Genomic DNA, 23,559 nt, shown 5'->3' on the forward strand with positions numbered 1-23,559 from the left:
TACTGGATCAGTTGGATAGGAAAACAAGAAAAATGCATCATGTTATCAAATGATGTTATAAGTATTAGTGCATACCAAGGCTATATATTTCTTGTTTTGAAGGAGGTATGGGCATCCTAGAAATTGATTACATATGTAGATCTGCAGATGTGGACTGCATACGTATGTGCTGACCTCAACAACTCCAAACATAGTGAAAGTTTTTAAAGATGAGAACATGTCTAAGATGACTTCACTTCTTAGTTAACAGAAGCATTTCTTTTTCAAGCGGGAATGAAAATTAAACCTTAAGTAGACAAAAATCAGACCGCGACTGAATGTGCCAAAAACAAAATAATGCATATAAAGAGAAGGATCAGGTGAGAAGGAAAGAAATGTGAAAAAGGCATAAATATTGTGGTGGGAACAACCTGGTGTCAATCAAAATTTAACACAGAAATGGTTAAGGAGAGATTAATTAAAACGAAAAGATGAAAGGTCAGTAATGGCGACCCAGGATAGTGGATTGTGAACACACTGATTTTAGAGTTCATTGAAAATTTAGGAGAAACAGATCAATGCAGGTACTGTGAAAAAGAATTGGAAAAAGTCACACATTTTGCTGTTAGGTGTGGTACACTCCTAGCAGAGTGCTAGTATACTAAAAGGCACGTTAACATGGTAAAACTGTTGGATTGGAGATTGTGCAAACACTACAACATTCTAATAATTGAGAGACATTGGAAATATGAATCACAAAATGTTGCAGAGAATGATGTTTGTCACATGGGATTACTCACAGTTCAAAAAATAGTTGCAGGAAAACTAGTTAGTAGTCTAGTCAAAAAAAAAAAAAAAGCAGCATTGAAGACTGAAATTGCTACACCCAGTGATTCCAGTGTCATGTACAGAGAAAGAGATGGTCATAAAACACCATGATTTGCAGGCAGAAATAAGAGCAATGTGAAAGAAAGGTGCTACAATTCCAATAGTAGTAGGAGCAACACTTCTAATAAAAAAAAATCTATAGTAGTAATTAGATATACTACTAGTACATGTAACTTCATATGAATTACAGAAAGTCATTTCTGGGCACAAGGTGGATGCTGTGAAGAGCACTTTTGGCTAACATCAAAGACTGAAACAGTACTAATTTTATGAACTTTAATTGTACCCTGACTTGTGAATGGTGTCCATTCACATCATGGTATTAGAAACCCATAACATGGATAAATTAAACAAAGAGCTCATGTATGAGTCGTCAGCTGTCCATCTCCCTAATAAAAATTCTAGGGCAATAGATAGGATGGGAAAGTATGCCAGTGTATTGGGCACCTTTACCCTCAGAGAAATAAATTACTTAACCCACATAACACATTCCAGAGGGACCTAACCAGTTAAGCTGTGGATACTTTGGGACATCCCTTGATTCTGGAGTCGACCAAACAAGTACAGATAGTCCTGAACATCACAGACCTGTTCTTGAGTCTGTACCATAATGCAACCAGTAGAGCAACCAGGGTGGCAGGCACTGGTTGGACCATGAGGTGGCCATTATTTTTTCTGTCTGAGATTTTGCGTCAACTTCAAGACATCCTTTACCAATATCCCTTTTGATGGTCCTCCCTCTTCAGATTGGCAGTAAATTTGAAGCTCACAAGGTGCAAGCAAGATGGGAAAACTCTGTCTGACAGAGTCAGGTTGGAGAATCCTCTAAGACTCTTTAATATGAATTGGAAGGGTTCCAAATTCCTATGGTTCAGAAGATCCTAACATCAGCCCTTTGATTCTTCCTGTGACAACGGAGGCAGTGGCCTTAGCTGTTAACCTCTTAGAGCAAGTAATCTGGACAAAGTAGAGGCAAAGCCCCAAAAATAAGGACATATTTTAAATATTACTCTTGTAAGCTTTTTACGTTGCTAGAATAACAGGATTTGTATTAGCATGTATTTTCTGAAGGATATGAAATCTGAAACTCAAATTTGTCATTTAGTAACTTGAATCCTCGATGATTTTCTAGAAAGCCACAAATTGTATGAGAAAGACTAAAAAATATGAAGCACAAATCTGGACATTCTGAGAAAATCTGTATAGTTGAGAGGTATGACTGGCATATATGACTCCTTTAATAGATGGCCATGAGTTTGAGGTTCACAGAATCAGGGGTACAACGAACCCTTTCAAAGAAGGGCAAAACAGCACCCCTGAGGGCTTGCCCATCTTTCTATCTCCGGAGACCGTCAAAAGAGGCGATCTCACCATGTCTTGGTGTGGATGGCCATCACACATTTGGGTGAGAGATACCATATCCAGGGGCTATACCGTAACATTTTTCCAGAAACCACTGGAGTCCCACAAGAGGCAGGGTCAGGAATTTACTCAAAGATTTATTTTAATTCTGAAGAAGAACAAGACCTTCAGGCCAGTTCTGGATCTCAGTGGCATAAATCATTTTGTAAAGAATTGTCACCGTTTTGCCTGGTCCCAGAGCAAATATCTGTATGTGCTCCATAGACCTCCAAGAAGCCTCCATCCACACAAAATTGTAAAGGAGTCCAGGAGGTTCCTGCACTTTTAAGTAGGAGCCAGTCCTTTTCAATTCAGAACTTTGCATTTTGGTCTCACCACAGCTCCCACTGACTCATCAGGAGCATGGCAGTAGTCACATCTTATCTGCAACTAAAAGGGGATTCATGTCTTCCTGTACCTGGATGATTAGTTCCTTGCTGAAACAACCTGAAAGTCCATACTAGAAACCAGCGACTACTTTTTACAGCTCTGCATGTCTTTAGGCTTATTCGTAAACTATCAAAAATTGCAGCTTCAACCTTCACAGCAAATTTTCTTTATTGAAAGCTACCTAGGGACAACTTCCTGCCATGTATTCCTTACCCAGTAAAGGCTGGTATCTCTCTCCAACATTCTGTATGGATCCTGTGTCACTTGCAAAATCACGCTGCCCTCTTGATATTAAGATTTCTAGGTCTCCTGATGACAGCAGCAATTACAGTGGTGCACTGCACCAGATAACACACAGGTTCATAGGAGATTACTAGCCTAATGGCCCTAGGGCCCTTACAAGCCTAGCCATGTTTAACTTTTGTTCCCTTAAGGGTCTAGAGATATGGTCTATGTTATAAGCAGATCTAAATCTGCACGGACTGTCCCTATCCAATAGGGACATAGGTGAAATCCCTAAGATGAATTTGTAGTTTTCCATCCAGTCGTCCAAGTTGCACTAAAAAGGGTTAATGAGGGGCTCTGTTTAACCTGTATTGGAAGTTTATTCCAGAGGGGTGGTAACCTCTGGGAGACAAATCTGTCTGTCCAGGAAGTCCTGTTGATGTTACATGCTAGGTTAAGGTCCTTAGAGCTAAGTGAATTGTGTACCATTTGACGTACGAATGTACAGCATTTCCATTAAGGGAGGATCAGAGGTTGCTCTGTATGCCAGGCACAGGTCGCCTCTGAGTAGTCTATACTGTCCAGAAGTATAGTGACCTTGATTTCAGTCTGTCCACTTAAGTGCTAAAGACCCTGCATTTTCTTTGTGAGGAATCTTTGAGGTCTCACCATTTGCTGCAGGTGCCTGTTTAGGTACAGTGAGAGCAATGTACTCAATTTTCGGCCTGGTGAAGGAAAAGTATTAGGGGGGTTATAACCTGGTTTAATCTGGAAGCTTTGCCGTTGCTTATGAGGTGAGCAACGTAGAAGGCCTTCCTTACCATTGTGGAGACATGGTGATCAAAAGTAAGGGTGCTGTCAACCTTTGTGCCCAAATCTCTCACCACTGATTTAGAGCTTAGGGTGCTGTTATTAATATGGTAATCTGCAGGGACATTGCCTTTGCCAAGGGGGACAATAATGCATTTTCATGCATTGAGTTTAAGACCATGACTTCGGTACTAATCAATGGTTTGCGTAAGTCCTCCTTGTAGAATGTTGACATTCTTTGTGGACTCTGTGACTGCTCCCAGTTCACAGTCCTCAGCAAACTGTCAGCCACAGACATTTTGTTTTTGCCCATACTTCTGAGAAGTAGATTCCAAACAGTAAGGACCCCAGCACCGATCCCTGTGGAGCAACACTGGTAATGGGTCTGCTGCTGAAGGTGCAGTCTATTATTTTGATTGTATGTGTACTGTCGGTGAGCCAGTTTGCAACCCTTCTGACAGTATGTGGGTTGCCCCCTCCAGCTAGGTGAGCTTTTCAATGATACCTGAGTGGGGGATTGTATCAGAGGCCTTGGCCAACTCTAGGTAGGCCGTGTGTACAGATGCCTTCATTCAGGGGTTTGGTGTCGATCTTGAAGATGTCCACCAGGTTCAACAGGCAGGAGCTCCCTTTAACAAAACCAAACTGGGATGGATCAAGTATTTGAAGGTCTCCTATATCCTTGTTGCTAAAAGTCTGTGATGATTCTCCCCATGACCTTGCAGATAAGGCTAGTTAGGCTAATGGGTCTGCAGTTCCCAGGGTCAGTGGATGCACCCCTCCCCTTGTGCAAGGCGATGACGACAGCTGGTTTCCATTCAGTAGGGACAAAACCAGTGCTTAGACTGTGGTTGAAAAGAGTACCCAATGGTGTTGATAACTTCTGTTTTAAATCACTGAGAACACAACCTGGGGTGCTCTTAGGTCCCATAGAGGTTGTAATTTTGGCCTTCGAGAGAGCGGTTAAGACCTGCTCTTTAGAGATACTAGGTGGAGAGTAGGTGGTAGGAATGTTTTGAGGTGTGTGTGGCGGGAGTGGAGGATGAGTTTTAACTGAACCTATCCACTAGCAGGTTGTTTGCTTCCACTTGTTCAGTATATGCGATATCATTCACTACCAGTTCAGCACAAATCTGGGCTTTTCATTTCAGGTTCCAGATGTAGCTAAAGAATGCCTTATGTTTATCCTTAGCTAGGGATGCTAATCTAGATTCATATTTAGCTTTAGAGGAGTTTACAGTATGTCTTATTTGCTTGATCAAGCTGAGAAGGGTGTGCTTCCAATTCTGAGATTTTCTTCTTCCTCTTATTATATAACCTGTTTATGGCAGATGTCCACCAGGCAAGCTTGTGACATTGCCTAAAAAAGACAGTATAGGGGAGGCAAGAGCCTTAGCCAATATCTAAAAGCCCAGAGGTGACAGGGAGACCATCTCTGCAAAGCATTGTGGTCTATCAACCATATCATCCCAGGCTGACATGTACTGGATTCCCTTAGAATGACACCAGAAACTAAGCCAGCTGAAGTCACTTATTTTTTTGTCTGTATTGAGGCATCATCCAAGGTGAAGGTAGAATACTCCTTAAGGCTAGGGACATACCCGTTTGGGACACATAATCAGAGAGCTCATTCATGTCTGTCTTCATAAAGTCCAGTGAGGTACATCTCAGATTATTCACACCAACATGAACTATGACAGAGTCATAACAGTGCCTGTTAAGAGACTTGAGTGCATGGATGGTGATGTGGATCCTGGCACCTGACAGATAGCTGACCGTGACCTTTTTGTTCAACCTGGTGACTGGGGATATCTGTGTGTCTTAGTGGAGTCAGCTATGATTAAAGTTGTATGCGTGGATGGTGCAGGAGGTGAAGTGTGTGAGCTGACAACCTGCTTAGTATCTGATCTACTGATTTGTGAGCGAGAGCGCCTAGATTCTTGGTTATAGCTGCATCTCTCACATATTGAATTTGTTTGAATTAAGAGAAGTGGGTTGTCCGTGTACATGAGGCAATTGCTACATTGGTTCAGGATGCCCATGTTGATCAGGTTGCTGGAGAAGTGGTGGGAAATTGTCCATTCATGATGCTAGGTGAAGTACTGTGGTCATTAACAGGGATGGGACTAAAAGGACCAGGTATGGCTAAGGGAGAAGAAAAGTTCTAAACTACGAGGGGCTTAATGGGCAAGACTTGTGGAGGAACCTCGAGGCTCAGCTGACTGTCCTAACTGGGCAGTGAAGCACAGCAGCGAGAAATACCCAGTGGAGCACAAGCATTTGACTAAGGGAAAATATCTAAGAGTTTGCTTCTGTAACTGCTAATGGGTGTCTCCTTCACTGTGAGGTACTGCACGCCAATGAAACCTGCACAAATGCAGGCAGCAAGTAGCAACGAAATCAAACTGGTTTCGAACACACTAACCAAAGGTGGCACTCTAGACTGGACCCTGGGCCAACAATCACCACTCTGATAGGTCCTTAGCAACACTCTACTCTCACTAGGGTGTAGGGGGAGGCCTTCTTTTGTAGAGAAATGCTGGATTAGTGCTCAGAAACTGTAACAGCAGACTATGTCCAACAGATGTGAACCAAGTCTGTGCTAGGCTAAAAGTGCAGGAAACAGCAAAAAATACGGTATAATACAGTTCAAATAAACAGCACACAGTAAAATACAATCCTCCCCAGAAGCTGCAGCAGCAGTTGTAACTAATGACATCTCTGCTCTGGGGTGGGATCTCTTCAAAGGGATGATGGTCCATGATGTGTGGGATCAGGAAGAGGCTACTGTTCACAAAAAAAAAAAAAAATCCAGTGGATGACTGGTCCTCCCACACCTTACTTTAGCAGACATTCTGTTATCCGTACATCAACTGCTGTGATGAATTATAACATAAATATAGTATATCCACTGTAGAATCCTGCCTTATGAGTCAGATATTTTTAGGTAGAATTCTAACATGTTTATAAAGGAAATGTGGTATCATGGAAACCAAAAATTGCTTCATGTTTCCTTGCTGATACTACACATGAGATATGCATATATTTATTCTGCTGTACCGTAATCTGTGCATTTGGGTATTTTATGCATAATGTGGTCACAGTTAAGCAAACAGTAATGCCCAACTGGGTGAGCGTTATTGGGGAAATAATTCTACACACATTACAAGTCCATTATTTATCCTATAATGCCCACCTTGGAAGTGTTGGAGGAAGATTTGTACATCAAAAAATATAAGTCATGTAAGTAGTTAAAGCACATGCGCACATGCCAGGCAGTAGCAGACTTTGAACATACCTGAGATGCCTCATTGTAGTCAAATGAATGAAAAAAATATTAAACAGAGCAAGGGATTGTAATCCTCCAATGCCTGTCTGATTTTGACTTGTATTCTTGCTCTCTCTTTCAGAAACTCTTGTTTTCTGGTATTTTACAGAGGACTGCAGTCAGCAAAACCAGACATTATAGTTTCATACTTATTGTTTGTATTAATGGAACGCTTCTTGCTTTTCTTCACACGCTTAATTGCATTACCCCCCCCCCAACATATACACACACACCTCTTGCTAAGTGCGATAAGGAGGAGTAAAACTGCAAGTCATTTTAGCTGCTGTTGCAGTTTTGATAGTTGACTTTATTTTTGTTTATTAATTTTTTTTATTTAGTCTTTTGTTACACTCCTGTAGAAAAATGGTGGCAGGTTTTTTTTCAGTTTGTACTTGTTGCCATGAAGTACCCGCGGTGGTGGTGCTGCGGTAGCGTTGTCGCCTCACAGAAAGACACTGTCCGGTTCGATTCTCAGCTAGAGCGTCTTCTCTGTGGAGACATGCGTGAATGGGCGTACCTTCGTTGAAGGCTGTGCGTCAGGCCTGGCAAGCCGGTATGTAAAAATCAACTGCCAATCATTAGCGGACTGGAGTTCCGCTGTGATGATCCCTAACCGGGAAAAGCCGAAAGACACAAACAAACTTGTTGCCATGAAGTGTCGGACTTGTTTTTACTGGGCAATAGCTGTGCATTAATATCCTGTGGGAGGATATTCATTGTTGAGTAGTATCTATGTATGATTTGACCATTATCTAACATAGATTAATGAAGGTGTGTGTGTGTGTATATATGTATATATATATATGTATATGTGTATATATATATATATATATATATATATATATATATATATATATATATATATATATATATATATATATATATATAAATATATATATATATATATATATATATATATATATATATATATATATATATACATTTTTTTTTATATATGTGCACACACACCTGCATGTACTTTGTCATTTGGTGCATGTATCATCTTATTACAGTAATATACAGAGTAATGAATTTAAAATTATTGTGATTCAAGTTGTAAATTTCTGATACCTTTTGTCTGTGTAGGTATTTTGTGCTGATTGCTGTAATCGAAAAAGCAAGCTGCAGTATTTGGAAAAAGAAGCAAGAGTTTGTGTTGTTTGCTGGGAAGCCATTAATAAAGGTAAGGTATAGTTGTTAAAAAAAAAAAAAAAAAAAAAAAATCAACCTGCATGTTTTGGAAGATATTTTAAGAAGCCTGATTTTAAGTAAGTGAAAGATATCCAAGAGAATATATAATATGTGATTAAAGAATTCAGGAAGGCTATAGAGTGGGTACAGCATTTTGCAGCATACTGAAGTCGTTATGGAGTGTTTATAAATTTGTAAGGAATTTTTAGTGTAAAAGTTTATGAAAGGAGTGTATCTAAATTCTTCGGATATGGCTTTCATGATATCACCTTAAGAAACAAAGGAAGGGCATCGACGAACTTGGATACTAGATAAAGTTACTTCCTTAGAACAAGCATACTTCTGATATTAAATAATGAAGGAAAATGTAAAATGCAGTTCTCTGCATAAGACCTTGGACTGAGATGATTCCAGTAATGCCAGGATGGTATAATGTCCTTTGCAGTATTTGTGATCTTTTCTGGGTCATGATTTTTATACCCAGCAACATTATTCGGCATTTGTTGCTTACAACATAACTTTCTACTCCTGATTCTTTTCCATTTTTTTGGGCCCAGTGTCTTTGTTTCCACATAACTGGTCGTTTTCGGGTGTTTCTTGGGTGCTAGGTAGGGAGTTAATTTGTGCACTGGGGCAATTGATGAGTTATCCATAAAAAGGGGATTTTATTTTTCTACTTATACTTTTTGAGTACACAAGATGTACATTAACATCCAGTTATGTGAAATGCATGCTCACTTATGACTGCACCTCTGGTGTTTTGCTGTTCATCAGCATAGCTGACATACTGAACATCAGGGCATTGTACTGCAGACCGACCACTGCTGGTGCATAGTCCAGTAATGGTAAAGCCCTCATTTATACCTTGGATGAGAGAGCTGACTGTTGGCTGCTGTATTCCACCACTCATGTTGGCACCTGAATATTTGAACTTTGTTATACGTCTAGTAGAGGTCGGGTAGTGAAGTGCCAAACAATTTAGCAGTGATCTGGCTTTTAGAGCCCTTAATTACAGATTAAAGAATAGAAATGACATTTTGGTGACCATCCCTCCAGAGTAATTGAAGGGTATTTTTACTTTTCTGATAGTACCTTGCACTGCACGAAAAAAAAAAGGCTTCCTTCACCAATGAGTAATGGCAAAGAGGTCCTGAACTATGATTCATTGTATACCTGGATCAAAATTTTCAGCCTCCTGGAATATTTTATCATATCTGAAGTGTTAAAGTTATCCAGTTATTTGCTAAACTCATCAGAAGTCATTTTAATAATGAAAGGGCTATAGGTGTGTGTTTTTCTTAACTTTTTCTTTCTTTATTTAAAGACTGATAATATGAACTATTAACTTATTTATTTGCAAGTCTTGTAAACATCCATTATTTTACTATATAATGTGTATAAAGTTGCTTCTTTAAATCAAAAAGTTGTATAATTGTGTGTTTAAAGGTTGGTAATACAAATTAGAAATGTTTAATTATAGAGTAAAATTTCACTTTTTTTTTTTATTCACCTTTCTTTTAATTATGCATATACAGTGTACACTGGTAAAATATATTATATTGCCAGCACTCAAATAGCTGCATAGAAAATATGCCATAACTGTCTAAAGTTAATGGTAAATTGAGGAATAAACCTATCTTTTGGAGTTCCCATATTAATTAATTGTATAACTCACCAGTTTAAAATCTATTATACGAAACAATAGTAAGACGCTGTCTGGTTCGACTCTCAGCTAGAGCGTCTTCTGTGTGGAAACATGCGTGAATGGGCGTACCTTCGTTGAAGGTTGTGCGTTAGGGCTGGCAACTCAGCACGTAAAAAATCAACTGCCAATCATTAGCAGACCGGAGTTCCGCTGTGGCGACCCCTAACCAGGAAAAGCAGAAAGGCACAACAACAACAACTGTCTATAGTCTCCCACTATTCATAGCTGCTCTAAGAGCTGTGAGTGTGCGCAGAGGGCAGCACCACTGCAGGTCATTTTAGTAGTATACTACCAAACAGTTTCTCTTAGACTTTTAAGTGACTCTCACCTATTCCTTCCCATCTACTAAGGATCTAGTATAATGGATAGGCAGTTCCATCATCTCTTTTTGTGGCATGGTGGATATGGGCATCAAGAGGCAGTGTAGTAATTGCTTCATGTTCACTGACAACCATTTAATTTTAGAGCAGATGAACACTGTGTAAGAGATGTAGATACACAATGTTATTGGAGACGAAGCTCCCATTTACACACACAAAAAATGCAAACCAGGTTGTCAGCGTTACACCCAAAACATTCACTCCCAGCACTAAGGAACGAGCACATAGACCTACATATGCAGAGGTACTCACTTCTAATTTACCAACATCTTCAAGACCTCCTAAAAGCATCTCTCATTGGCTCTGTGCACACTCAGTGGCAGCACCTCACACAACTCTGAAAGTCATAGTAGCCCCGCTTCCAAGCCCATAAGGCTATACACCACACAGCCAAACATTCTAGTTATTGGGGATTCCATTGTAAGACATACTGATGTCCCCCTTACCAAGCTAAACAAGGAGATCATCACAGTGAACTGTTTGTCTTGAGCCAGGATTCGGCACATTATGCAGACATTTAGATCTTTAAACCACAAGTACCACTGTGGCGCAGTCATAGTCCATATGGGTGTAAATGAACCAAGACCTACCTCACCGAAGTGTCCCAGGTGGGTTATGAATTTATCCTTGAGTAGCATCTTAACTTCACTAATGATGATGCCATAGTGCCAGCAAAAGAACTGACTTCAATTGGCTTAATTTCTGGTGTCACAACAAGGGGATCCAATATGTATCAGCCTGGGGAGACATGATTGACAAACGTTTTGCCAGAGATGGTTTGCATTTGTCACCACTTTGCTTCCAGATACTTGTAAAAACTTTATCTATCCCCGTAGTGCCTTTTTTAGGCCGTGCCAGGTTGTTAAACCCTCCAACATAACAAAAATCACTCACTGCCTAAAGGTACTGCTGCTTAACACTATTTTATTATTATTATTTTACATTTGTTGACCGGGCTAGTCTAGCTGGACATGTATCCGTTTTCAGTAGAGGCCCGGGGAGAAAAGCTCCAATACAAGAAGTAAAGAAAAACATTAACCACATAAAACAAAGATATGCATAAAAAAGTACAAAGGTAGACTTATGTAAGAATTTAAAATAAAATAGCAAAAACTAATTTACAAAAAACAACCAATTAAAATAAAATTAACAGGGGTGCACATACTAAAGTTAGATTAATAAAAACAGGTAATCAAAACACTAGATTGAATTGCATGGAGGAGAGGAAAAACAAAATTTCTGGTAGAGTCTATATCTAAGAGATAAGTATAAACAATTTAATATGTTGTTTAGAAGCTCAGTCAGAGGAGGGGGGTGGAAGTTAGGTGTAAGGGAGAAGTGATTTCAGTCGGGGTTACACTAAGTGTAAATAAAAAAAAAAAATGCATTCTCTGGAAGCACTCCTCACCATGGAGAATGTAGTCATGGAAACATGGTTCAAAACCACGGAAAGCACCCTGACTATCAAAGGCTACAGTGCCTTTCATACATTTCGATCCTCCTCAGCTCAGGATAAAAAAAAGAAGGGAGAAGGCGTCTTGGTGTTCATAAAGGACAAGTACACTGCTAGACTGGTCCAACATGACTTTCTTGAGCTGCTGTACGCTCAGCTTAACTGTAGGTGCAACCCCCATCATATCCTTGCTAGCTACAGATCCCCTAAAATGAGGCTGGAAAAATAGATGATCTACCTAAACCTGCTTTAATCTCTTAACATTAGCCTAATGCCATGTTTATGGGTGACTTCAACTACCCCTCCTTAAATTGGGAGACTTTCATGACCCATAATTCACCTGCTATGGGGTTTTTGGACTTTGTCAATGCAAACATCCTGTAGCAACTAGTTAGCTCCCCAGTTAGAGGTACAAGTATCCTAGACCCTAGTACTCATGAACAGGGGAGGATGTTGCTCCCTCCCGTGCATTAACTCCTCCCTGGTAAAATCTGACCACAAAATGATCTCCTTTAATAGTAAAACTAACTCAGAACCCCCATCAAACTCCAGAACTAAGAACTTTACTAAGGCCAATTACCTGAAATTAAGTGGCAGCTTATTAAATTTTCAAGCCCCTCTGAACCAGGATGACACTGAGGTCTACTCAGAGCTGTACACAGAGGCACTGCACAACCATATTCATAGCTGCATAGAGGAGGCATTACCTGTTTGAGTCAAACCTATGATTACTGGTAAAATAAACGACCCTGGTGGACCCCAGCATAAATTGTTTATTCCAAAGCCAAGAAGAAACAGTCAAAATGGTGCAAAGTGACACCAGTCTAAACAGACAAATTAGAGAGTTGGTATAATCTGCCAAAGCAAACTGAGGCAAAGATAGCCTCCCAGGTGGAAGAGAACCATGAGACTTTTTTCAGTTACCTCAGGTGAAACAGTCAGCAATGTGCTGAGTTAGTCATGAAAGGCAACACTTGCACCCAGCCTGAAACTATAGTAGTCCTGCTGGCCGACGAGTTCAGTTCAAATTCAGCCCCCATTACCTCCTACCACACCCAAAGAAATATCTGCAACCCTCCCCCTACATTATTAGGGAACAGATCCTTACTGCTCTCGCTAAAGCTAAAAACACGGCCTCCGTGGGTCCTGACAGCATTCCAGGATGCTTCTTGAATAGTTTTAAATAAAATCCATCAGGGCAGCTTGAAACCCTCTTTAACCACAGCCTCCAGATGGGCTTTGTCCCAGAGGAATGAAGGACCATAACAGTCATTCCTCTGCTGAAGGGGGACCCATCAACTGTTTTGGGTCACTACAGACCCATAAGCTTGACCAGTCTTATCTGGAAGGCCATGGAGAGAATTGTTATGAATATTCTGCAAAGGGAGTTCTTGCCTACTCAGTCTGATGGACTTGTTTCAGAAAGTCACCAGGGCCATGGATGAGGGTAAAACAATACACACTGCTTATCTTGACCTGACCAAATCTTTTGACACAGTACCCCTCTTGGGGATCATAGATAAACTTTACTGAGTTAGGCATAAACCCCTGCATCATCAGATGGGATAGCCAGCTGGCTCCCTGACAGGATACAGGTTGTCTGGATAGGTGAATCCACTTCCGATAAGAACCCTGTTACTAACAGTGTCCCACAGAACTCAGTGTTGGGACCCTTCCTGTTTGATGTATACTTATTTGAAGTTTGTAAAATGTACATAATTCTAGGGGGTGTCCATTGTGCTTGTCTCACTGTAAAAAAAAAAAAAAAAAAAAAGCCTTAGTCTAAAATTTGTTTTGACTTTCATTAAAACAGCATTTGACATGAATTCCTGGAAAAAGAGGGCCTGTCTCATCTTCATGTAGGTAAGACTGTTGGGATCCTTGTGTCAAGGGTAAAATTTCCCTTTTTTATAGTAATGACTGTTGGTCATTGTGCTGATGTCCTTCAAGGATGCATCTGCAGTCCTAACATATGGGTTGTCCTGCCTCAGGCAACCCTTCGGTCGGCCGGATTCCAAAGTCTGGGTCTGGCCTCGGCTGATGTCGCACTTCACCCGACGTCATAGCTGCTGTGAATTGGGTATAAAGGCATCAGCCGACGCCATTTTCCTCAGTCTTTCTTGCCGCGCGGTGCCCGAAGCAGAAGCTGTTCACAAGTGCCGGTCGGTCAGATCCAGAGATTTCTACTACCGAAGACTTCTAAAAAGCTAAGTACCCCATTGGGGACTCTTTCTTGTCTCAGCCGATGTCAGAAAAAGTAAATAATTGTTTAACTTGTGGAAAACAAATACCTCATAAGGATTTCCACTCTTACTGCCTTCCTTGCTTAGGCCCAGACCACGACGTATCAGTTTGTCTAGCCTGTGCTTCCTTCAACCGACGGACACTTAGACGTCGGTCGGAGTTTGCAGAGGAGTTTTTTGGTCCCGCTTTTGCTTACAAAATGCCGTCGGAGACTCCGACTTCACAATTAGCTAAAAAGCGTAAGGAAAAGGACCGACACTCGTGGTCCACGGTTTCGGCCGAAACCACGGTTAAGCCAACCGCGAGTGTCTCGGTTTCGGCCGAAACAGATTCTTCCTTCGGCCGAAAGCTTGCCTCCAATAGCCGAGGCCTCACACAGCATGGCTGAATCCGCTACTGAACTTACCCCTGCTGTAGCAGGCTCCCAGGATTTATCAGATACTATTCCTTTAGACATATCTACTCCTGCACGTGGAGCTGCTAGGCCCCCTGCATCTATGTCTATCAAGGCTTTTTCTAGGGCTAAAGCAGCTAAATCTTCTAAGGCCTTGCCTGCTAAAACCCCCTCACACAGGCCTACCTCCAGTTCCCAAATGCTCAGCTTGGCTGAGGATCTCATTTCTTTGATCAGGAGATCCCAACCTCACCCAGACAGGGCCTCTCAACCCCCTTCAGAGAAGAGGCCTAGAGCAGACCCCCCGGATCCTGTTTCTACAGACTACTCCTCGGATGATTCAGAAAACTCAGGTCCTCCAGAAGGCCCATATTCTCCTTATGAGGATTCTGATGCAGAAGACTCCATTCCTTCTGCTTCTCCTCCCGAGAAATTTTCTTTTGGGGAAACCTTGCATGCTATGAGAGAGCATTTTCAATGGCAGGGCCAGGATTTCTCAGATTCCAGGAAAAGGCTAAGGACCTTTTTACATTTACCACAGCATAGGCCTTTAGCCATTCCTCCAGTACTTACAGTTGTTGATGATGCTTATAATGATCCCTGTACTGCCCCTGACTCTCTTCCCCCGGCCCCTGCCAAGCCCGACAGATATTACAGGGTCCCGGACACACACTTTCACTTGTATAAGGCTCCTATCACAGATCCTGAAACCATTTCACAGGGCCCCAAAGCTGTAGCAGCTGCCTCTGCCAAAAACCCCCTCCCCTCTGAAAGAGAATCTAGAGCATTAGAGAGATGGGGTAAAAAAGTTTATACTTCTGCTACTCTTTCGGCTAGGGCCTTAAACTGTCAATTCCACATGATTCAGTATCAGGAATTTTTGTTAGACCAGCTAAATAAAAAACTGTCCTCTCCTGAACCTATAGACCGTAAGTCCCTTCAGGATTTGGTACATAACACTCAGCAGGTCAGTAATCATTCCTTAAAATGCGGCTATGATGCACTGGAGGCTTCCTTTAGATCAGCTATGACTGGAACAGTGATTAGAAGGCATGCCTGGTTAAAAGAGCAATCCTTACCAGACCATGTAAAGTCAAAGCTTCTAGATGCTCCCATGGAGAAACAAAGTTTGTTTGGCTCCCCTGCACAGCAAGTGCTAAAGAAGGTGGAAGAAAAAGCAAAATCTGTCCAAACAGTCAAGGATTTCTTACAGGTCCAGCCTCCGAGGTTTAGTAGAAATTGGCCTTCGAAGAATTGGTCCTTTCCAGACACCTCCAGAGCACAGAGAGGCAGAAATAGGCGCCCAAGAGGCAGAGGTCAATCCAGAGGTGCCTACAGGGGACGTCAGTGGCAACCTAACAACCAGAGAAGTACTGCCACAGATTCAGCTACGACCACCACGGGGCAGACACAATGACTTGGCTCTGATACCGCCTACCAGGGAACAACTGCAAGCACCCTTAGGCGGAAAGCTTGCCTTATTTTCCGTAAACTGGCATTACATTACAGGAGACAAATGGATTTTACAGACAATAGACAAAGGCTACAGGTTTCACTTCCACACTCTACCAAAAAAGAGAGGAATGCCAAACCTACCACCAAACCAAAAAACAAACGCTCTAGCACAAATCAACCACCTACTAAGGATGAGAGCTATAGAAAAGGTACCGCCTATGGAACAAGGGCAAGGATTTTATTCCAGACTTTTCCTGGTACCAAGGAAAGAAAACCAATGGAGACCTATTCTCGACCTGTCCGCTCTGAACACATATCTCATTGTTCCAAAATTCAAAATGCTGACCCTACAGCAGCTTCTTCCCATGCTGGGCAAGGAGTCTTGGCTGGTGACTCTAGATCTCAAGGAGGCATACCTGCACGTCCCTATATGACCAGATTGCAGAAGATACCTCAGATTTCTTGCAGGATCAGAGCATTATCAATTCTCAGCATTGCCCTTTGGCTTATCTACTGCGCCCAGAGTATTCACGAAATGCCTGGCATCAGTAATTGCTCATTGCAGGCTTCAGGGAATTCAAATGTATCCATACGTGGACGACTGCCTGATACAAGCGGACAACAAGACCAAATTAACAAAAGATTTGGAAAAGGTTATACAACTACTGCAAGCCCTGGGATACACAGTCAACATGAAAAAGTCAAGGCTGGTACCATCCCAAAGGATAACATTCTTGGGTGCAGAACTGGACACATCAAATCAAATGGCATTTCTCACAGCAGAAAAGCAAAAGCAACTACCACTCTATTTCATGGCATTATAAACGCAGAACCAGCTTACAGCAAGGAAAGTCCTGCAAGCCCTGGGATACATGGCATCCTGCATAATATTGATTCCACATGCCAGGCTACATATGAGGAAGTTGCAATGGTACCTAAGGAATGTATGGTCTCAACACAAGCACAGTCTAGAAGCCCAGATTCCAATACTTCCATGCCTGAAACAAGAATTCCTGTGGTGGGCTCAGGCCTGTCAGTTGAACAGAGGTCTGCCCTTCCACAAGCCTCACCCAAGCCAGACTATCACCACGGACGCCTCAGACCTAGGCTGGGGGGCACACATGGTGGACAAGTGTATACAAGGCCTATGGACACAAGACCAGCTGAACCTACATATAAATCAAAAAGAGATGCTGGCAGTGAAACAGGCATTTCAGACATTCAGACCTTTTCTTCAACAAGGTCATTTGCTGATAAGGACGGACAACACCACAGTCATGTGGTATATCAACAAACAGGGAGGCACACACTCATATCCTCTATGCCGGATGGCAATGGACCTGTGGAATGTGGCCCTGAACCACAACATTCAACTCCAGGCCAAATTTGTGCCGGGAAAAGAAAATTCACTAGCAGACACCTTAAGCAGAACTACCACGGATGCCCACAAATGGATGCTGCATCCAGACATCTTCAAAACCATTACAAAGAAATGGGGACTACCAGAAATAGACCTGTTCGCATCCCCACAAAACCACCAATTGAGGAAATTCTGCACAAGGACATACCATCCACTGGCTTGGAAGGTGGACTCCCTATCCTTCAGTTGGGAAAACCTGACAGCATATGCATTCCCACCTCTTCCTTTGATGCACAAAGTGCTACTGAAGATCAAAGATCACCCAAGGATCATCCTGATAGCTCCAGACTGGCCGAGGCAGCATTGGTACCCGCTACTGAGGAGTATGTCTCGGACACACGCATGGCCTCTACCTCTAGTTCCTTTACTACTAACACAGAATAACTACAAGATCCTTCATCCACACTTGAAAACACTGCAGCTAGCTGCTTGGAATATTACATAAAGCAAAATAACCCAGACTTATCTCAGAGGGTTAAAGACATTATCCTGGAGGCTCGCAGACCCTCCACAAGGAAGACTTATTCAGCCAAATGGAAAAGATACCTCATTTGGAGTGCAGCAAAAGGAGAAAATGTATCATTAGCAAACATAGCTAACATCCTGGAATACTTAGCAGAACTTTTCCACAATGGCCTGTCTTACTCCTCCATTAAGATTCATGCATCAGCAATTTCAGCAGAATACAACACGGATCCTCCAGTCTTCTCTCATCCTCTACTCAGGCAGTTTCTGCGAGGAATTAAAAATGTAAAGCCTCCAAGGAAACCACCTTTGCCTACATGGGACCTTAACTTTGTGCTGGAAAAGTTAACACTTCCCCCTTTCGAACCAGCAGCAACAGCAGAATTACAGTTCTTATCTTGGAAAACTGCTTTCCTGCTTGCAATCACTTCAGCAAGAAGGGTTTCTGAATTACAGGTATTAATGGCAGTACAGCCCTTCCTTAACTTCCATCAGGATAGAGTGTCCTTGAGAACTAATCCTACTTTTATGCCAAAAGTGTCTCCAGGGTATCATTGAACCAAGCAATCCACCTGCCAACATTCTTCCCCAACCCACAGAACAGGGGGGAAAGACTACTACATACATTGGATGTACACAGGCAATTGCGCTATTATCTGGACAGAACCAAGACCAACAGAAAGACTGACCAGCTTCTGGTAGCATATGCATCAGGAATGGAAGGAAAAGCAATTTCAAAACAGACAATCTCAAAATGGATAGGAAATTGCATTAGAGTTTGTTACTCTTTTCATGGAAAGACAACTCCAGAAAACATCAGACCTCATTCCACAAGGGCTACTGCCACTGCTACAGCTTTCCTACGAGGAGTGGCTACCAAAGACATTTTAGAAGCTGCTACTTGGAGCTCCGTGCATACATTTGCCAAGCATTATAATCTACCTTCATACTCCAGATCCCGAGCAGGTTTTGCAACTGCTGTTTTGCAAGGGATCTTAACTACACCATAATCATCTTAGTGCCTCCACCCCCAGTTTGGCTATGGTATTCTACCCATATGTTAGGACTGCAGATGCATCCTTGAAGGACATAGTACAGTTTTGTTCCTACCATAAATGTAGATGTCCGAGAGGTATGCATCTGCAGTCAGGATTACCCACCCTCCTTCCCCTCTGTGGTACTACTAGGGTATTTGCCCATCTTGTAGCTAGCTGGGGGAATCTATTATGGTGTATTTGTTTGTATATATGTATATACATGCTTATATTGTTTGCTCTCTACTGTTTGGAACCATTTGCATTTATCCAAATTTAGCCTTCCTAGAGGGCACCTGGCATCTGGGGCAAGAAACACTGAGGAAAATGGCGTCGGCTGATGCCTTTATACCCAATTCACAGCAGCTATGATGTCGGGTGAAGTGCGACATCAGCCGAGGCCAGACCCAGACTTTGGAATCCGGCCGACCGAAGGGCTGCCTGAGGCAGGACAACCCATATGTTAGGACTGCAGATGCATACCTCTCGAACATCTACATTTATGGTAGGTACTGTACTTTTAGAGTGGTCATGTCTTCATGGCTAGTCTTTTAGGGAAATTGTATGATGTTATGTAGTCCAATCTCGCCTACATTCTTACCAGTGGGTTCAGATCCGCACCTCTGCTCCGACTTGGCCATACTCTAGCTCGAAGTCTTTCAATTGGCTGGGCTAAGAGGTATCCCATGCTACACTGCTACCTTTCCCCAGATCTCATTCACCGCTACTAAAGCTCAGATGTAGTCTCGCTCTTGGCTGTGGCTAAGTATAACTTTGGTCTTCTTTGACTAAAATTTGTTGCTCCAAAAGCTATTTTCGTAGCTATGTGTGTGTGTTGGTTTGTGGAAGCGTCTTTGTACGGCCTTTCGTGGCCTTTGTCTTACTTTTTGTCTTGATATCCTGTTAGCTATTTCCCACGGGCTAGGCCCGTTTCAGTTAGAGGACCTAGTCCTCCCTTGGTTATCTGTTTACCCTTCTGTGTTCGTTTAGGTTTTTAGGTACCTATACCTCCAGGCTAGGGCCATTTAAGTTAGAGGACCTAGTCCTTCCCCTCATTTCCTGTCAGGGCCGTTTGCATTAGAGGTCCTTGTGTGGTGTCTGCAGTTTATTTTAGTCTAGTTCCCGCGCTTTGTTGCTGGTGTCTGGTTTTGACTGTTGTGTCTAGTGTCCTGCCGACTATGTCCAAGGATACAAAAGAACATAAGCCTTCGGGCTTTAAGAAATGTGCTAAATGTGGGTATAAGATGTCGATTACTGATGGGCACTCTGTGTGTGTTTATTGTTTGGGGGCTTTCCACCTTCAGGAGTCTTGTGCGTTCTGGCATGCATTCAGCCCTCGTGTTCTTCAAGAAAGGAAGAACAAACCAATTCTGAAGGGACTACTGAAACCCTCCTTGGAAGAAGATTTGGAGAGGTCTTCTAGTGCTAAGTCCTCTCCCTCTAAAAGAGACAAAACATCCAAAGCAAAAAAAACAATCTCCGGCTCTGTCAGTATTATCGGAGCCTTCGGAGAAAGTTACTAAGTCTGCTGTGGCATCCTCAGCTACACTGTCATTGGTGCCGAAGGAAGTTTGTGAATCGACAGAACCTACATCGGCTCCCAGCCTCTCGGAGCCGGTGACGGAGATACTAACTTGGAGCCGGTCTCCAATTTTTAGACTGGTTTCTCCTCCTCGCAGGTCTCCTGAGAGGAGGTCTAGATCTCCTACCTTGTCCTCTAGGTCCTCCAGGACACTCTAATGTGGATAGAGTGGTGCAGAGACTGCTCCAATCACTGGTGCTGGCTAAATTGCCTTTGGCTCCAGCCCATTCACCTCTGGAGCCCGTCACTCATCCGTTGTCGATAGATCCTCCGAGCAAATCTCAGCCTTCGGAGCCAGAGTGGTCGCCGCCATCTGATGCTTCTAGGTTGGCTCCAATTGCCCATCCTGGCTTATCGGCTCCAATCTCAGCTCCGACCCAGTCGGCTCCGATCTCCGCTCCGACCCAGTCGGCTCTGTCCACGGGATCCAGGACTCATTGTTCCTCAGTCGAACCCGAGGGGGCGGTCTCGGGATACTCTTAGGCTCCTAGCCTTCCTCTCGGTGCTTCGGCTTGGGTGAGCCTGACCCTTGCTTCGGACATTGTCCCTTCTACTCCGAGGTCTTCCACGGTTGGTCTATCTTCGGAGTCAGGGGGACCAGCTTTCGAGGTCATGCAGAGCTTGCTGGCTAGGTCCTCAGCTACATCATACAGCACTGATACTCTACCCCCACCAGCTCTGGTATCAGTCTCTGATCGCCCCCTTTCTTTGGACAGCGGAGACCCAAGGCCTCAGGATACCTCCATGAGTGGTCCCCCAATTTCTGAATGCCCCCCAGTGTTTTTGTCTAAGGAGCCACCCAGAAAAAGAATGTGCAAGAGGAAGCACATAGACTCCCAGGAAGAGTCTCTCACATCGGACACCGACCTCGAGGAATCAGAGGCGTCCCCCAAGTCGTCCTCTGAGGCTATCTCTTTCTCTGATATCCTAGAGATCTTGAAGCAGAGAGGCGACTGGCCCTCTAAATCCTCCCTCTGAAGGCCTTTGGGGCTCAATCCTCAGCCTTCTGGGTTTCTCCACCCTTCAACGAACTCCTGAGTCTGGTTTGTCGAAGGGCATGGGAAACCCCTGACACTGTGGAACTAGTCCCCAGGAGACGCAACAAATCAGTTTCTCACGAAGGGCGTTCCAGTAGATACCATGGTGGTGGCAGCGGCTACCAAGAAGGAACTGGCTGAGACTTCATCTACCGTCCATCCCCATAACAAGGAGTCTAGGACCATGGACCGGTATGGGAAGCGTATGTTTTCTTCAGCGGCCTTTACTTTGCAGTCTCTGAATTACTTGTCACGTTTTGCACGGCTCCAAAGAGATCTCCTGAAAGAGCTTGGAGATTCTCTGCAGGGTAACGTTTTTGACGCAGTGGCTCAGAAAGTCAACGCTCAGATGTCTACCCTAAATTCTTTTGCTAACTCCTCCATGAGGCTGATCTCTTATGCAGCCGAAGGAGCGAGTAGGGCAGCGAGTTCCGGAGTTTCTCTCAGGAGGCACTCCTGGATGCACCTCTGTAATTTCGCGGAGGCCTTCAAGTCTACATTCAACAACGCCCTGTTTGATGGTTCCTCGTTGTTCGGAACCAAGGTGAAAGACACTCTCACTAGGTGCGAGCAAGAGGGAAAAACTGTCTGCTGTGGGAGTCCATTTTTCCATGCCTTCTAGACCTTATCCCAAGGTCCAGAAGAGTGGTAAAATGTGGTTGAAATCGCAGAGGTTTTTTCATGACGCACAAAGTGATTCCCCCTCCAGAGGCAGGGGAGGGGGTGGTAACTCGGGTAGATGCTGCCCTAGAGGCAGAGGAGGCCCGCATAACCAGGGAGACCGTGATTCCTTTCATGGTTCTCCCTACCAGCGCTCCTGATGGGAGGCCCGACTGCGCGTTTCCGGAGCCAGTCGGGGGTCGCATTTCACTATACCCAGAAGCCTGGCAAGACATCGCCCAGGATCAGTGGGTATTAAAAATAGTTTCCGGAGGATATCACATCCCCCCCCCCACCCACCCCACCGATCAAAAGAATCCCAGATGTTCCATCCAATCAAAGGGATTCTGCAGCTTCAGAAGTTATAGAGCTGCTAGAAAAAGGAGCCGTGGAGCCATCCAGCATGTCTCTTCAGACCAGATCAGATTAGGGACTTACTCCAGATTATTTTTGATACCGAAAAGAACAGGGGACCTGAGGCCCATCTTGGATCTCAGCCGCTTGAACCTCCACTTGAAGAAGTCCAAGTTCCGAATGGTCACGTTGCAGTCTATTTTTCCATTGTTGGGAAAAGAAGTGTGGATGTGCTCCATCGACCTCAAGGATGCTTACTACCATATAAAGATGGACAGGGCATCCAGAGGTTATTTACTCTTCCGACTCGGAGCCAGTCATTTTCAATTTCGTGCCCTGCCCTTTGGTCTCACCACAGCCCCCAGGGTGTTCACCAAATGTATGGCAGTGGTGATGGCTCGCTTGAGACGTCAGGGATTCCAAGTGTTTCCGTACCTGGACGACTGGCTCCTAAATGCCACCACCAGGCATCTACTACTACAGACTAGAGACGCCACTATCAAGCTGCGTCAACAATTGGGTATCACTCTAAACTGGGAAAAGTCTGCCTTGTTGCCCTTGCAGCATGTCACATTTATAGGTGCCGAGTTAGACACCGTGCTCATGAGGGCGTTTGTACCACAAGAAAGGATTCAAGGTTTGCAACAGATATACGCGTTGCTCCCTCTGAAAAAAGTGAAGGCAAAAATGGTTCTCAAATTGTTAGGGACGATGGCTGCAACAATTATGCTGGTTCCTCTTATGAGGCTACACATGAGGCTCCTTCAGTGGCTGCTCTTCGCCCAGTGGTCTCTACAACATCTTCCGCTTTCTCAACTCATAATGATCACAGACAGGTGCAAGCAAGATCTACGCTGGTGGCTTCACACCCGCAACCCCAATGCGAGAAAACCCTTCATCCCATCCCCTCCTGTTGCCACAGTGACCACGGATGCCTCCCAGATGGGGTGGGGGGGGGCATTTTCTCGGCAGGACAGTCCAAGGCACGTGTCAGGAACACGAAATACATCTGCATATCAATTTCTTGGAGATGAGAGCAGTGCTACTAGCGTTGCAAGCACTTAAGAGCTTTCTCCCTCTCGGGACAATTGCGATCCACTCAGACAATATGTCAGTGGTATGATATCTGAACAAACAGGGAGGAACCAAATCGTACCCCCTTTG

At 43.6% G+C, this 23,559-nt stretch overlaps 1 protein-coding gene across 8 annotated transcripts in view; it reads left to right on the plus strand.

Annotated features, from left to right (window-relative positions):
- The window catches only part of ZFYVE16 (zinc finger FYVE-type containing 16), a 3,161,611-nt gene that overhangs the window by 1,002,738 nt on the left and 2,135,314 nt on the right, over window positions 1–23,559 (plus strand). For all 8 annotated transcript variants that reach the window (XM_044064228.1, XM_044064221.1, XM_044064226.1 and 5 more), the window contains one exon: window positions 8,108–8,204. In XM_044064228.1, the coding sequence (XP_043920163.1) occupies window positions 8,108–8,204 (97 nt within the window). The remainder of the gene's footprint in view (window positions 1–8,107; window positions 8,205–23,559) is intronic.

The sequence above is a fragment of the Protopterus annectens genome, chromosome 2.part2 (assembly GCF_019279795.1).
Source record: "Protopterus annectens isolate FY-2018-M chromosome 2.part2, PAN1.0, whole genome shotgun sequence".
Taxonomy (NCBI): domain Eukaryota; kingdom Metazoa; phylum Chordata; order Ceratodontiformes; family Protopteridae; genus Protopterus; species Protopterus annectens.